The 17,548-nt window shown below is 43.6% G+C and overlaps 2 protein-coding genes across 2 annotated transcripts; one reads left to right on the forward strand and one right to left on the reverse strand.

Moving 5' to 3' along the window:
- On the reverse strand, positions 2,749-3,321 carry LOC109823460. Its single transcript, XM_020389745.1, has one exon. The coding sequence runs from the start codon at positions 3,319-3,321 to the stop codon at positions 2,749-2,751; it is 573 nt and encodes a 190-aa protein (XP_020245334.1).
- LOC109823461 (putative nuclease HARBI1) lies at positions 4,473-5,741 on the forward strand. The gene has a single exon (XM_020389746.1). The coding sequence runs from the start codon at positions 4,473-4,475 to the stop codon at positions 5,739-5,741; it is 1,269 nt and encodes a 422-aa protein (XP_020245335.1).

Consider the following 17,548-nt stretch of genomic DNA (forward strand, 5'->3'; position numbering starts at 1 on the left):
AACATTATTCATATTTATTCCTGTTTGCTATGTGATAATTATTTAGAGTCTCATCATCACCTATTTTTCTCTTGCTCGTTCTCTATATATGGAGGTCTAGAATTCTATTATGATGTGGTTAGGGTTTACTTGGAGATGTTGTGAACGACCCAGTTTGCTACAATGTTGGTATAATACAAATGTGAGGGGGGACAACTACAAGAATGTGGTGAAGAGGATTGCCTTTGCTGCTTTAGCGTACGTATGGTCTTCTAATGGAACGAAATTTGTGATTGCATGCATTCCAAGTTAAGCACAATACTGAGTTAGCGGTCAAACAGATCGAAACATGGGTACTGACTGTATTGTTAAACTCCCATATTCCTGTTGATTTTAAACATTAGGTAGAGAGATTGTGATGTATTTTGATTTGTACATTAAAGCTCACTTGGTGAATGAATAAAATATATTTTTCATTGAGCAAAAACAAGTTAAGACCTTTGCTGGGCCAGCTATACAAAAGCAGAGAAAATATAATCTCTCTTGTACTTCACTTTGAGCCTTAACTTAGAGCAAGGGTAGCAAGCTCTGAACTCGGCTCTCAAGACAGACGTGGCGATGGATGTTGCCAACCCCCCCTCCAGCAAGCTCTGAAGGACTCCCAAGCTCCTCTCCTTGGGCCGACGTGGCGGTGGAGAGCTTCGGAGCTCCCAAGCGCTCCACAAATTTGTGGAGCACTTCGGAGCTCCGAACTGGGAAGATTTTACAAAAAACCCCCCTCCAAAATTCGGCCTGGGTGGCGTTTTCGTTGAGATGCTGGCGTTTGCGAAGATGATGGGTGGCGGGTCGGGTCGGAGATTGGGTGGCTTCGGTTCGGAGCGGAGATGACGACTGGCCTCCGCAAGCCGACGCCGTCGCCGCCGTTGATGGAGAGGATTTGGGGTTGGGGTTGGGTCTGTCGAAGGGGTAGGGTTGGGTCTGTCGCAGGGAGAGGATTTGGGGTTGGGGTTGAGTTTGGACGAAGGGGGTGGGGTTTGGGTCTGTTGAAGTTGAGATGAAGAGGGGTTTTGGGACTTTTTTAATTGGTTCCGATGTTTGAGGTGAAAATGTTACCGTTAAGAGGAAAATGTACCGTTGAAGAGAAAAAATCATCAAAATATGCCGTTGAGTTGAGCTGAAAAATTCAGCCGTTAAAAAATTTAGCTGTTGGGATTAAAAAAATAGCATGAACAGTAAAAAAATCATCTATAAATTCATTTCACTTCAATACACAAATTATTCCACACAACTCTCTCATAAAAAACTCTATATTTCCCTATCAAATTACAAATCTCATGGATCCCTCACAAAACTATTATTCACAAGTCCTTACCGGTGAAGAATCGACCTTATACTTGTCGTTCTATACAGAAATCGTAGAAGAAGGTAACCCCATCGAGTTCTCGCAATCGGCAACACAACAAGTGTCATCCCAAGAAACACCGACCACAAAGAAGAAGAAGGCTTACACGCGGTCCGAAAATTGGACTATCCACGAGGATAAGCTTCTTGTGTCTGCTTGGCTGAACACGAGCCAAGACGCCATCCAAGGTACGGGGCAACACAAAGATAAGTTTTGGCACAGAGCTAACAACTACTTTATCCAATACTCTGTCGATCATTCTAAATTTAACTCTTGTGTAGACTGCAGAAGTAAAAGAATTATACCAATCTCTTTATGGTAAACCATTCGTGTTTGATCATTGCTGGGTTGAGTTGCGTCATCATCAAAAGTGGATCCAACAATTGGAAACTTACAATAAGATTCGATCATAGCCGAGAAGAACCACAAACTCTGATTCCTCACCAAACAATTCCATGCCAGCGATCCCCATCGAGTTGAACACCGACTCGGATGATGTGTTAGTAAGGCCTGAAGGGAGGAAAGCAGCAAAGCTCAAGAGGAAACAAAATGTGGAAAACTGTGGATCCGCTACGTCCATCATGGGAGAGGCTTTGGCGTGGATGAAGCAAACCTCCAATCAAAAATACAGCTAAAACAGAAAAAACAAGATGGCGATATCATGAAGATGGATCTCTCAACACTCAATTCAGTTCAACGACAATACTTTGAAATGCGTAAGGCAGAGATATTGGAGAGGTGGATGTCCAAGGGTTCTTCCTAGTTATCATATATTGTACTCGCATCGCATCCTCATTAGTTCTTCCTAATTATCAAATATTATCTTGTATTAGATTTATGATTGTACTTGAAGTTGAAAAATTTGGCATTGAATGAAAACAACTACTTTATTGAAAATGAAATTGGCATAATACAACAACTTGAACTCCTTTTCTAAAATTACATTACACATAAAGAAACTTAATCCTCGGCAATGGATTCCTTGAGCTGCCACAGATGCTCGATCAAATTATTTTTTAGTGATTTGTGTGTTTACGTGTTCCTGATCCGATGATGATTTTGGATGAACTCAGTTAGAGGCACCGTTTGAACATGAGAAGGTTCAACGACTGGTACTGAATCAGTAAAGTCGAAGTTGTTGTCCAATTGACAATCACGTTCATCTTCAACGATCATGTTATGCATTATGATACAAGCTGTCATGAGATCTTTCAGCACACAAGGTTTCCAGAAACGTCCTGGTCCACGAACAACCGCAAATCGAGCTTGCAACACGCCAAAAGCTCGCTCAACATCTTTTCTTGCGTTTTCTTATTGTTGAGCAAAGTACTTATGCTTGTTTCCTCAAGGTACTGGAATAGTCTTCACTAATGTGGATCACTCTGGGTAAATCCCGTCGGTGAGATAGTATCCCATATTATACTCGTGGCCATTGACAGTATAGTTGCACGGTGAAGCTCTTCCCTCTGCAAGTTGTGCGAAAACCGGTGAACGATGTAGAACATTAAGCACGGTGAAGCTCTTCCCTCTGCAAGTTGTGCGAAAACCGGTGAACGATGTAGAACATTAAGGTCATTATGAGACCCTGGTAGTCTAAAGAATGCATGCCATATCCAAAGATCTTTGCTAGCTACGGCCTCCAAAATAATTGTAGGTTCATGAAAATGTCCAGTATACATACCTTGCCAGGCAGTTGGACAGTTCTTCCATGTCCAGTGCATGCAGTCGATGCTCCCAAGCATACCAGGAAAACCTCGTTGTGAACCTTCCTCGAGAAGGCGTGCAACGTCTTCATTAGTCGGTGAACGAAGGTATTCCTCTCCAAATATGTTGATAATCGATCGAACGAACCTCTTCACGCTCTCAAGCGACATACTTTTATCGATCCGAACGTAGTCGTCAACGGAGTCAGCGGATGCTCCATATGCAAGCATCCGCATAGTTGCAGTAATCTTTTGAAGACTAGATAGTCCTAACTGTCCAGCACCATTCCTCTTTTGGACGAAGTACTTGTCATGTTCGACGACTACGTCGTGGATTCGAAGGAATAACGAACGCGTCATTCTGAATCTTTGACGAAAATAATAAAGAGGATAGGTTGGTGCGTCAGCAAAATAATCTTGGAACAACCGATTGTGGCCTTCCAGTCGGTTTCGATGGAGCACGGTACGCCGTTTGTGTTAAACTGAAGTTGAACATTTCTCTTGTTCTTCTTCCTCAACGACAACAGCTCCCATAAGAAAGAACGTCTTCATCATTTTATCATCGCTAGAGCTAGATGAGCTAGACATTTTATTCTGGGAGATGATGGGTTGAGGAGAGAAGCCATCGAATTTTATAGGAATCAATCGGTTGACGGTCAAAGTTTGCGATACCTCGAACATCGTGCCCAATCTCGAAGACCGCGGGTTACCTCGAAGACCGTGTGTGTTCCCTCGTAATCCGCGGGTTACCTCGAAGACCGTGTGCGCTCCCTCAAAGGCTGTGGGTTGCCTTGAAGACCGTGTGCGCTCCCTCAAAGGCCGTATCCAACGGTTAGAAATAAAATACAAGAGTTTTAAATATAATTGAAAGTAATGGGTAAAATATTAAAATAGAAGAGGGGTGTTTTTGATATTGTTGTAGCTCCTAAGAGCAAGTGCAGCAAGCTCCCAGTTGGGAGTCCTTGTCAGCATGCTCTCAAGAGCTCTCAAGCTTTTCAAAATAAAAAATTAACAAATTATACCTTGGGAGGCACTCCTTCTTTTATGGAGCTCCAACAAGCTCCTAGTTAGGAGCTCCAATAATATCAAAAAAAACTCATCTTCTATTTTAATATTTCACCCATTACTTTTAATTATATTTAAACCTCTTGTATTTTATTTCTAACCGTTGCACACGGTCTTCGAGGCAACCCACGGTCTTCGAGGGAGCGCACACGGTCTTCGAGGTAACCCGCGGCTTTTGAGGGAATGCACACGGTCTTCGATGTAACCCGCGGTCTTCGATGTTGGGCACGAGGTTCGAGGTATCGCAAACTTTGACCGTCATCCGACTGATGCCTATAAAATTCGACGGCTTCTCTCCTCAACCCATCATCTCCCAGAATAAAATGTCTAGCTCATCTAGCTCTAGCGATGATGAAATGATGAAGAAGTTCTTTCTTATGGGAGCTGTTGTCGTTGAGGAAGAAGAACAAGAGAAATGTTCAACTTCAGTTCAACACAAACGACGTATCGTGCTCCATCGAAACCGACTGGAAGGCCACAATCGGTTATTCCAAGATTATTTTGCTGACGCACCAACCTATCCTCTTTATTATTTTCGTCAAAGGTTCAGAATGAGGCGTTCGTTATTCCTTCGAATCCACGACGCAGTCGTCGAACATGACAAGTACTTCGTCCAAAAGAGGAATGGTGCTGGACAGTTAGGACTATCTAGTCTTCAAAAGATTACTGCAGCTATGCGGATGCTCGCATATGGAGCATCCGCTGACGCCGTTGACGACTACGTTCGGATCGGTAAAAGTACGTCGCTTGAGAGCGTGAAGAGGTTCGTTCGATCGATTATCAACATCTTTGGAGAGGAATACCTTCATGCACCGACTAATGAAGACGTTGCACGCCTGCTCGAGGAAGGCTCACAACGAGGTTTTCCTGGTATGCTTGGGAGCATCGACTGCATGCACTGGACATGGAAGAACTGTCCAACTGCCTGGCAAGGTATGTATACTGGACATTTTCATGAACCCACAATTATTTTGGAGGCCGTATCTAGCAAAGATCTTTGGATATGGCATGCCTTCTTTGGACTGCCGGGGTCTCACAATGACCTTAATGTTCTACATCGTTCATCGGTTTTCGCACAACTTGCGGAGGGAAGAGCTTCACCGTGCAACTATACTGTCAATGACCACGAGTATAATATGGGATACTATCTCACCGACGGGATTTACCCAGAGTGGTCCACATTAGTGAAGACTATTCCAGCACCACGAGGAAATAAGCATAAATACTTTGCTCAACAACAAGAGAGCGCAAGAAAAGATGTTGAGCGAGCTTTTGGCGTGTTGCAAGCTCGATTTGCGATTGTTCGTGGACCAGGACGTTTCTGGCAACCTTGTGTGCTGAAAGATATCATGACAGCTTGTATCATAATGCATAACATGATCGTTGAAGATGAACGTGATTGTCAATTGGACAACAACTTCGACTTTAATGATTCGATACCAGTCGTTGAACCTTCTCATGTGCAGACGGTGCCTCTAACTGAGTTCATCCAAAATCATCATCGGATCAGAAACACGCAAACACACAAATCACTAAAAAATGATTTGATCGAGCATCTGTGGCAGCTTAAGGGATCCATCGCCAATGATTAAGTTCCTTTATGTCTAATGTAATTTCAGAAAAGGAGTTCAAGTTGTTGTACTACGCCAATTTCATTTTTAATAAAGTAGTTGTTTTCATTCAATGCCAAATTTTTCAACTTCAAGTACAATCATAAATCTAATATAAGATACTAATTGATAATTAGGAAGAACTAATGAGGATGCGATGCGAGTACAATATATGATAATTAGGAAGAACCCTTGGACATCCACCTCTCCAAAATCTCTGCCTGACGCATTTCAAAGTATTGACGTTGAACTGAATTGAGTGTTGAGAGATCGATCTTCATGATATCGTCATCTTGTTTCTTCTGTTTTAGCTCCATTTTTTCTTTGTTGGTTTGCTTCATCCACGCCAAAGCCTCTCCCATAATGGACTTAGCGGACTCAGATTTCTCCACATTTTGTTTCCTCTTGAGTTTTGTCGCTTTCCTCCCTTCAGGCCTTGCAATAACATCATCCGAGTCAATGTTCAACTCGATGGGGGTCGCTGGCATGGAATTGTTTGGTGAGGAATCAGAGTTCGTGGTTCTTCTCGGCTGTGATCAAATCTTATTGTAATTTTCCATTTGTTGGCTCCACTTTTGGTGATGACGCAACTCAACCCAGCAATGGCCAAACACGAATGGCTTACCATAAAGGGATTGGTATAATTCTTTTACTTCTACAGTCTACACAAGAGTTAAATTTAGAATAATCAAACATATAAGTTAAATATTTACATAAAAACATATAAGTTAAATATTTACCTGGTCAATAATTCACGTACCAGATCTTTGTCTTCCTTCAATCTGAGCAACGCACCCGCAGAACTTGTTGACCAACAGTTGAATCGTTGACCAACGGTGCATCATTTGGTTTGGTGTGGACTCGTTGGATCGGTGGAGTATTGGATAAAGTAGTCGTTAGCTCTGTGCCAGAACTTATCTTTGTGTTGCCCCGTGCCTTGGATGGAGTCTTGGCTCGTGTTCAGCCAAGCAGACACAAGAAGCTTATCCTCGTGGACAGTCCAATTTTCGGACCGCGTGTAAGCCTTCTTCTTCTTTGTGGTCGGTGTTTCTTGGGATGACACTTGTTGTGTTGCGGATTGCGATAACTCGATGGGATGACCTTCTTCTACGACTTCTGTATAGAACGGCGAGTATAAGGTCGATCCTTCACCAGTAAGGAGATGCGAATAGTAGTTGTTTTGGGAGGGATCCATGAGATTTGTAATTTGATAGGAAAATATATAAATTTTTTTTATGAGAGAGTTGTGTGGAATGAGTTGTGTAGTGAAGTCCAATGAATTTATAGAAAATTTTTTACAACGGTAAAATCTTTATACAACGGTAAAATTTTCAACGGCATGATTTTACAACGGCTCAATTTTTATACATCGGTAAATTTTACAACGAATTGAAATCCCCACCTCGACCTCAACCTCAAACAGTGACACAACTCAGCCGATTAAAATAAACTCAAAACACTCATCTTCTCCCCAAATCCCAACCCCAAATCCCCAAATCCCAACCCCAGTCGGAGGCCTCATCTTCTCCCCCAGTCGGAGGCCTCAGGAGCTCCCAAGCGCTCCACAAATTTGTGGAGCGCTTGGGAGCTCCGAAGCTCTCCACCTCCACGTCATCGCTTGAGAGCAGGTTGGGAGAGCTTCGGAGGCTGTTGGAGGGGGCTAAATCGGAGGAGGTGTCCACGTCGGAGCTGAGAGCAGGCTTGGGAGCTTGCTGCCCATGCTCTAACTAGGAGCTTGTTGGAGCTCCACAAAAAAAGGAGTGCCTCCCAAGGCTTACTTTTTTAATTTTTTATTCTAAAATGCTTGAGAGCTCTTGGGAGCTTTCTGACTAGGACTCCCAACTGGGAGTTTGATGCACTTGCTCTTAGAGTAAGGGCAACAAGCTCCTAAGCCCGCTCTCAGTGCCTACATGGTAGTGGGAGCCTGTTGTACCCCCTCCAGCAACCTCCTAACTGCTCCCAAGCCCCTCTCCTTAGGCTGACGTGGCTCTTGAGAGCTTCAGAGCTCCCAAGCGCTCCACAAATTTGTGAAGCGCTTAGGAGCTCCCAACTGGGAAAAAAATTTTACACACCCCCCCCCCTAAAAAAACACAATTGCAGAGTTGATAAAAAATAGTAAGATAATGAAGCCTCACAATATCTACCCAAAAAAGAAGCAAAAAATCCAACCTTTTCCAAAATGAAGAATGCTCGATTAATCAAAATAGAGACTTGGACCGGTTCGAACCTGATCGACTATCTTATGCTTGATGATGGTAGCTCGATCGAGCACTTTCATCACAACGCTCTCCCCAATCTTCGTGTTCTGCGCGAACTTCATCTTCGCAAAAGTTCCCTCTCCGATCGGCCGCGGCGGAGGTTGCGGGAGAGGGTTTGGGGTTGGGGAGCCAGAGCTCCGTCTCTTTTGTTTCGTCTCAAGGCCTGGATTTGATTCGACGGGAGATGAAGAGGCCTGGATTTGATTCGACGGGAGATGAAGAGGTCTCAAGGCCTGGGTTTGGGGTTGAGGAGATGAAGAGGTCTCTTTTGATTCGACGGGAGATGAAGAGGTCTCTTTTGTTTCGTAGCTGAGCGTGGATATTGTTTTGCTTTTTTTAATTGGCTCAGTCTATTTTGTTTGTTTTTTTTAATGAAATAAAATAGATACAAGATTCCATAAATGAAATAAATGAGCCTTGGAGTTGGAAAATGACCGTTGAGTTATCAAAATGAAATAAATGAGCTGTTGAGTTATCAAAATGACCGTTAAAAATGAGCCGTTAGAGTTGAAAATTTTAGACGTTGAACAATAAAAAAAACTCTATAAATTCACAATTCACTACACAAATCATTCCACACAACTCTCTCTAAAAAAACTCTATATTTTCCTATCAAATTACAAATCTCATGGATTCCTCCCAAAACTTTTAATCTCAACTCCTTACCGGTGAAGGATCGACCTTATACTCGCCGTTCTATATATACAGAAGTCGTAGAAGAAGGTCATCCCATCAAGTTCTCGCAATCAGCAACACAACAAGTGTCATCCCAAGAAACACCGATTGTGGCCTTCCAGTCGGTTTCGATGGAGCACGATACGTCTTTTGTGTTGAACTGAAGTTGAACATTTCTCTTGTTCTTCTTCCTCAACGATAGCAGCTCCCATAAGAAAGAACGTCTTCATCATTTCATCATCGCTAGAGCTAGATGAGCTAGACATTTTGTTCTGGGAGATGATGGGTTGAGGAGAGAAGCCATCGAATTTTATAGGAATTAGTCGGTTGACGGTCAAAGTTTGTGATACCTCGAACTTCGTGCCCAACCTCGAAGACTGCGGGTTACCTCAAAGACCGTGTGCGTTCCCTTGAAGACCGTGGGTTACCTCGAAGATCCTGTGCGCTCCCTCGAAGGCCGTATCCAACAGTTAGAAATGAAATACAAGAGGTTTAAATATAATTGAAAGTAATGGGTAAAATATTAAAATAGAAGAGGAGTTTTTTTGATATTGTTGGAGCTCCTAACTAGGAGCTTGTTGGAGCTCCATAAAAGAAGGAGGGCTTCCCAATGCTTATTTTTTAAAAATTTTATTCTAAAATGCTTGAGAGATCTTGGGAGCTTGCTGACTAGGACTCCCAACTGGGAGCTTGATGCACTTGCTCTTACGCAACAGAATTTCGAAGCCAAAAAAGCAACTATAACCCATCAAATCATAATTAAAAAGACTCATCGAAAAGATGTACTAGGCTAATCAATTGGACTCAATCAACGGAAAGGAATAATTAGTTTTAGTTGAATCACGGGTCCAAATATATTTGGCTTTGTGTCCAACCTTTTCTCCATCTTATATGTGGACTAAATCTCATCTCATACCTTATCGCAAACCAATCTTATAGTTAACCTAGGGGTCGCTAGACGTTCACTACAGCAAGTCTCGATAGATTTATATTCAAATCATCAAAATGGAAGATCTTCTCTAGGACTGCATGTGAACAAGTTTACATTGCAAATTCGATATATAGCGCTTACAAACACAAATAGTGGGAATACAGATGATCTTAAAACAGACTCCATGTAAGCGAACGAAATTACTCTCTTATATATTCTCATTTATGGATCAGAATAACCCGCAAAGCGAGCTAGTTGGTCTCTCTAAGTAAAAGAAGAAGAGATGAAAAGATAAAGGTTTGTGCTGTGTTGTTCTATCTTTCGTTGCGTATCCCTCTTGACTCTATTTAGACTAATAGCCACAAACATATATAAGATATAACTTATCAACATAAAAGCTAAGTGACGAAAACTCCTGCGTTCCAACAGTTATATCACGACATCCACGTTACTACTTTCCAGCTCCTCGGCCAGAAAAGAATCCAACCCCGAACTTTTTGGACAAATTTTCAAAACGGACCTGTTTTGAATTTTATTCCAAAAAACAGACTCGTTTTAAACTTAATTTCAAAAAACGGTCCAGTTGGACAGAAACTGGATCGGTTTTTAAAAAAAAAATTCTCAAACTTCATGGGAGTTGAAGTCTCGTGAAGTTTTTTATATAACAAAACTTCGCGGGGCTTCAACTCTCGTGAAGTTTGGGAATTTTTTTTAAAAAAACCGACCAAGTTTCTACCCAACTGGATCATTTTTTAAAATTAAGCTTAAAAGGAGTTTTTTTTAGAATTTTTTTGACAAACGGGTCCGTTTTGAAAATTTGTCCCGAACTTTTTCCATTCACAGGGTCACACGTCCCATGACTCCGTGATGGGATCTCATCCCCAACTTTGCTTGTAGTTTAATGCACGTTATTGTCATAAAGCTTCATACATTATTGTTAGTATCCGTCCACAGTGATGCGGTGACCTTCCCGGCTTCGAACGGCCGCATTTTCCTCATCCGTCCACGTTGACACGATGACACGTTGGATGGTGCAACGTGTCAGGATGTTAGTGGGCAGCATGTGATGTGGAGCAGCGTACCTTGCTCCTTTGTCTCATGTTGCCGGACCCATAGCGGTTTCGGGTCCGGATCCTTTAAGGGTGGATTACTCAAACTACAAAATTTAATAACTATAATTCATTCTTAAAGTGTCAGAGAAGTGTATATTGTTTTCTAGAGTAACAATTTATCTATTTTACTATTTAAACTATGTTCATAATTTTAATATTCAATTTTAAATCTACAATTAAATATTTAACAGGTCAATGACGTGGTAATGTTTTTTATATTTCTTCATAAGTTTTTATCAATTTGTCTCCTTTTTCATGAGCAAATAAAATCTCTTGAAAAAGATTTTTTTTTTTAATTTCCTTGTTGTTGTGGTGGGAACACAAAAGAATTATCCAGCCGTAATATGTCTTTTTTAAACAGACTAATTATTAGTTAAAACATGGATCACACTTGCTTTTTTAATATGCTAGAAATATGTAATAATATTTGGTCCTTCTACTCTAAGATAACAATTTTTATTAAGTAATGATCAACATAGACTGATATTAACTATGTATTTGTTGCTAGAAGCAATGTCGTGCATAATATAAAAATAAATATCTACTAATTAAAAATCATAATAGTCGATTTCATGTGGGGTTATGTGAAAAATAGACGGATACTTACGGAGCCCAATAGAAAATTAAGCATGATCTTCAAGGATGTAAACCGTGTCGATATCGGTCACATCATGCTATATTATCTAACAATAGCTGCGAATACAAAAAATCAGCATCCATTTTATTTTCTGACAAAAACAGATTTTGGACATGGATAAGATCGAAATAGTAATTGGATATTTTTTTTATGGACATAGGGCAGTTGCCCTATCAAAATATATATAAACCATAAGAAAGTTACTTACAAAAGAGATATCTTACACTGATTAAATCAACAACTCCGAGGTGGAGAAAAGACCAAATCAGTATAAGATGTCAAATGGAAAAACAGAAACAAAAAGGAGTAAGTAACTACAACAAACTACTACAAAAAGGATATGGTGACAACCAAAAAAAAAAAAAAACCAGCAGGACAAGAACTGATATCCAGGCAAGAAGAGGGTCAAGGGATGTTGTTACTCTCCGAACTAGATTCTAGAATAGTAGATAACCCAGCTGCGCGGATGAGCTTCTTCATCTTCAGCATCTTCTTAGACGAAGCAGCACCTGACCAGCAAAGAATATAGTTAACTGTCGTGAGTATGATCTTCTGGGGAGGGGAGATTAGGTTGTTGAAGATGCACTCGTTACAGGCTTTCCACAAAACCCAACAGATAATTGGGAAACAAAAGGCCCATAATGAGTGAGCCAACGCAAGAACAGATGAGTCGATACAGATGGAAAGGCACTGGTCAATGCTGGAAGGGAGGGATCCTATGCCGATCTTAGGAATGAAAGGAGCCCAGATATTGCTAGAGAAAGAGCACGAGAGAAATAGATGATCATGATATTCCATATCACTACAAAAAGGACAAGATGAATCAGCTAGCCAACATTGTAGGCATCAAAAATTGCCGATAGGTCCCCGCAAACAGCTCAGTGTTAACGAATGACGATGAACGTCACTACCCGGTTCGCAAGAGTTCGATTGACGTCGGTAAACGCCTGAAGCAAATCAACGAGCTATGAGAACCGACAGAACTTCAGAACAACGGGGATACGGATTGATCGGGAACCCCGCGACCGCTGCAAAAGAAGCAGCGCCCTTCGTGTCCCGTTCACCCCACTGATAATTCAACCATGGGGGCTGACAGAGCTCTTCGTCAGAATTCCAACGCATCCGAAATCAATTAAATCCGAGTTGGGACGACGAATCAACGGCAAACACACCCGGAAGAACCTCGGACTGAACTGAGGCACCCGGGGGTGTCTCGGCAAGCTCGAAACACCCGAGGGGTGTCTTGGCAAAACCAAGACACCCCAGGGGTGTCCTCACCTTTTACCACCCCCCCTCTTGGTTTCCTATAAATAGGCCCCTTAGGCCTCCATTTGAAGGGGCTCCTTATTTTTGTGGCTTTTGGTGTTTGGCTAATATCAAATCTTGGGCTTCATCCTTGAGATCTGAAATTTGAGAGAGCCTAGGCGAAGCCCTGCTGCAGCGAGGAGTGAGCGACGGCCTTTAGCGTTGATACTAAGAAGAGCTATTACCTCGTTTTAGCCGAGGTATACGCTTATAGCTTCTAGATCTCACGCGGATCGACGAAGCTCTGTCCGATTTATCCGGATCAGATCTGATTGCCCCGGTGGTCCACGGATATTGACGTCCCCGTCACAGGCTAAAGACCCACGCAAGCGAGACCGCACCAAAACGGGATCTCGTGTTTATTTTCGATAAAGTTGTAATCTTTGTTTTGTTGCACGAGGAGGTCTTATAAAAAGACCGACTTTTTATCGATTCTTGTTGTAACGCTTGAAGTTGTAACAGATTCAAAAGCAATGAAAACAGCAACTTTCCCCAAAAACAAGCTGGTGACCACAGTGGGAGCCACCGACCTCGCTACCAAGATCGGAGTGACGCAACCGGCATTCAAGATCTGGGTGAATGAAGAGATCGAATACGAGTTCGATCAGCAGAAGTTTGAAGAGTACCTCTCTTCCTCCTCCTCCAGATCCGCCTCTCCAAGCAGGCACAGGAAATTAACCTCTTTCATAAATGTTCGTGGGACCCTCGGCTCAAAGACCCAAGATCCCCAAAGGCGGCGTCAACAACTTGCTCGTCAAATGGCCAAGGCTTTGGAGCCTATGGACGGGGTTCGCTACAACGAAGATCTCAAATCGAGACAGCGCCTGGAGCAACAACGGTACGTAACCAACTCCTCCTCCCTGACAGAAACGAACAAGTGGGTTCGTGTCACGAGGACTCGCTCCACCCTTGAAGAGAGAATCAGGAAGCGCCGTGCACTGCTTGCGCATGCCCGAGCTCTCTTGAAGAAAGCAGAGGAGATGCAGAAAGAAGAGGCGGTCAAGACTCCGCCAAAACTCAAGAAAGTATGGATGCTAAAGGCGAAACCAACGCCTAAGCCAAGAGTTGAAGATGTTGCTGCCCAATCTTCACCAAGTCCAAGTCCCATTCCCCTTACCCCGGCACCTCCGGTGGGGTCAGGTATGAGCACGGATCCTTCAACATCCAGGGTTCCTGTGAAAGGTCGCCTCGGTCCCTTACCAGGGAATCGAGGTAAAGTACCTATCAAGGAGCGATTGGGTCCGTTGAAAGGTCCCCTAATGATAAACCCGACTGGGGGTCGTTCTAACTCCCCCCAGGAAAATATCAAAGGGAAAATCCCTATTGCCGACCGCATCGGGTTGCGTGTCGAAGTTCAAGAGCCCGTTAAGTTTTTACGTTCACAAAAGCGTAGACTGGAACGAGCGACTCTTGAGAATGCTAATAAAGCGTCATATTCGTCTGATGATGATAATATTATGTCTGGAAAATCATGTCAACACTCTATAGGTTGCTACAGTTATCAAACTGATGAGTAGTACTATAGAGCTGGGGGTGCGAATAAGTCTTGGAAGCGAAACGCACGAGACCCGGAGCCTCACTGTCCGTGTGCCAACATCATCAAGGCGGTGTTATCAGAATGCTGCTGCTCTGAAGCCCCTAAGAGAGTTTCGGTGTTCAAGAGAATCTCCCCCGGAACGTCTGAAGCTAAGCCTAGGCGTTTCCAGCGAAGAAGAAGGATAGTCAAAGACGGAGAATTCCCGAAGGTCACCATCAACATGGCCAGCAAAGGAGCATCAACAGGGGACAATCCCGAGTCAATTCCGTCGGTACCTTGGTATCTAACTCATCTGCAGTCCGGAACCCTTACACGAGGAACTTATAGTAGGGTCCGGACGAGACTACCGTCAGAAGACGAAGGATCAGATGCCGGCTCTGCAATTGCATCGGACAACATGGTATCTAGCGAGGGACAACCCCGCGAGGTACTCATGATCAGCGCCGAACAAGTAAACAAAATGCTTGAAGATGCCCTAGCTCGGCAGAAGGAAACCTTCAAGTTCGAGATGGAGATGGCCGTGCAACAGATGAGAGAGATGCATGACCAGCATATCGCGGCTCTTACAACTCGTCAAGAAGAGCCCACTCGGCTCAATCATCAAAATCAAGAGGAGAATGAACGGGAAGGGAATAATATCAACATAATTATTCCCCCTGTCAACAACGACAACGGAGGTGGCCCTGTAGATGATAATGCAAAAGAGGACCACGTTACCTCTCCCCAAAACCACTCGAAGACAGAAACGAGTGAAGACAAGAAGATGAAGGACTTGGAGAGCAAAATCAACGCGTTGATGAACGCTCAAGAGGTAAAAAGGTCCATACCCAAGGGAGTGGGAATCAATTCCATATCCGGCAAAGTTCAATCTCATTAACTTTACGCCGTTTGATGGAAAGGGTTCCCCTACCCAACATTTAATATATTTCAAGTCTCACTTAGGAATAATCTCCGGCAATGAACCCTTGATGGTACGGTCATTCGTTGGCACTCTTCGCGGAGCGGCCTTCGATTGGTATCGTCGCCTCAAGCCGGGGAGCATCAGCAGTTGGGATGACATGGAGGACATGTTTCTGACGAACTTCTTCGACGACGACACTGAGGTCTCAATCAGCACTCTGTTTGAGGAGAAGCAGAAGAATGGCGAGACGGTTGAAAATTTCGTGAAGAGATTCCGAAACAAGGCAATGAATTGCAGAGATCCGGTCAGCGAAGATTTCATCCTCGAGACCTGTCACAACAATCTTTCCTTGGATATTCTCGAAGCTATGGGAATGGCACCACCTAAGACCTGGAAGGACCTGAAGGTGCGAGGAGAAAGAGCCGAACGATTCCTCAAAAGGAAGAAGGCGGAAAGGGGCCAAATAGCAAATAACGCTCCGCAGCCAAACTTTGTCCCTAGGGGTAAAGGAAAAGCGCATGCAAATGTCGTGGACGCAAATCAAACGTTCGAGGTGCAAGCGCAACCGCAACAGCAGCATCAAAAGGCGCCTCAACAATCAAGGTGGCAACAGCAGCCCCAGAAGCCAAAAGCCTCGGAGCCGAAGTTTCCAAACCAAGGTATGCTATGCCCTTAAAGACAAGATCCAAGCTCTAATCGATGTTGGGGTCATCACCATGAAGCAATCCAAGGAGAAGAAAGTAGGTGCGAATGCAGTGACGATTAGCTTCGGCTCTTTTCCCGTGAACCAGTTCCAGCTTGAGCCAGTAATAAAGGCAGCAGTGAAGACGGTGAACGATGATCCTCACAAGCAGCGCCAGAAAGGACTCGTGCCACACACAGCCCCTAATGGCGAGATTCTTTGGGTTCATCCAGATCTGATCGGAGACGAGCAATGGACTGGAATCTCTTCCAAGAAAAAGTCGAAAGGGAAAGGTAAGTCTTGTTATGGAGCTTCTGCTATTCCAGGAAAAGACGACGAGGAAATCCCTGCCTTCCCGCTTTCTGAAGATGAACAGGAGGCCTTTGCGACTCGAAGCGGGCATGAATATCACTACAAGTATCCGGATGCTTCCGAGCAATTAGGTACCAAAACCCCTCCTTCCAAGACGTTGGCAGAACTGGGAATAGCAGCAATTCCCCCAACGCCTGTAGCTATGGAGAAGGTCCAGCAGAGGGAGAAGGAGAAAGAACCTCTACACAAGGAGTCCCAAAACCCGAGGCAGTCTCGATTCAATCACCCGATTGGAAGAGACAAACCGGGAAATGCGAGCTCTCCACCCCATTTCGACATCATGGTGCAGTTGGCCAATATCCCGGCTAGGATCACCCTATACGAGCTATTGCGTCTGTCCAAAGATACAAGGAAAGCATTACAGGAGGCCTTGAGCGATTCTGAAGCTTTTCTAACTCGAATCAAGCCGTCGCCTGAAGGACCAGAGCCGTCTGCTCAGCATTGCAATCTCGCGGTGCATCATTTTCCATGCATCTCTTTTACCAAAAAAGACATGCAGACGAAGAACTCAAAGCATGATCGGCCTTTGTATTTCACAGGGCACATTGGCTCCAGCATGGTCAACCGGATCCAAGTTGATCCGGGTTCCGCTGTTAGCATTATGCCATTCCGATTGATGCATCATCTCAGAATCCCGACAAGTAAATTAGCCTCCACTGGCACTATGATTTACGGATTCAACACCAGCGGGTCTAGGCCCTTGGGGAAGATCCGAATCAAATGCCAGATCGGGGATCTAAAATCAGAGGTTACATGCTATGTGATTGATGCAGAAACGTCCTATAACTTACTATTGGGTCGACCTTGGATCCACGGTAACCTTATAGTTCCGTCAACTCTGCATCAATGCCTTAAGTACGTAGACTCAAATAATGAAGTCAAGACGGTGGTCGCGGATAAGCAACCGTTTAAGGGATTGGAGAACTATTTCACCGACTCCCTTCTATACGGTGCTGAATCCGATACTGAATCACCGGCCCAAGGAACGGACAGCGGAGATGAAGCTGATACCGAAGTTGGGCTTGATTACGATGGTGGTTTTGTACTTAATGACATTGTACCCATTGTAATCAATCTTGACGATGATAAATCATCGGAGAATAGTTGTAACTGGCAACTTGCCGAAGAACTATCAATAAACGATAATTTAGAGTACTCGATGTGTCTTGATGATGTCACTAAAGAGCTATATGATAACCCTGATTTGTATATGCCTCTTCAATCATTTTGTTTGACGAAAAAGCAGGTACAAGATCTGTGCGGAGCGACGCTTGTCATCCCCGCGGGACCATGGAGTGGAAAAGAAGTCATCTACGGCAAAGGAAAAGAAGCTCCGATACCCGATCACTTCTTAGAAGAAGAAGACGATGAAGATAAAC

The sequence above is a fragment of the Asparagus officinalis genome, chromosome 9 (assembly GCF_001876935.1).
Source record: "Asparagus officinalis chromosome 9, Aspof.V1, whole genome shotgun sequence".
Classification (NCBI taxonomy): domain Eukaryota; kingdom Viridiplantae; phylum Streptophyta; class Magnoliopsida; order Asparagales; family Asparagaceae; genus Asparagus; species Asparagus officinalis.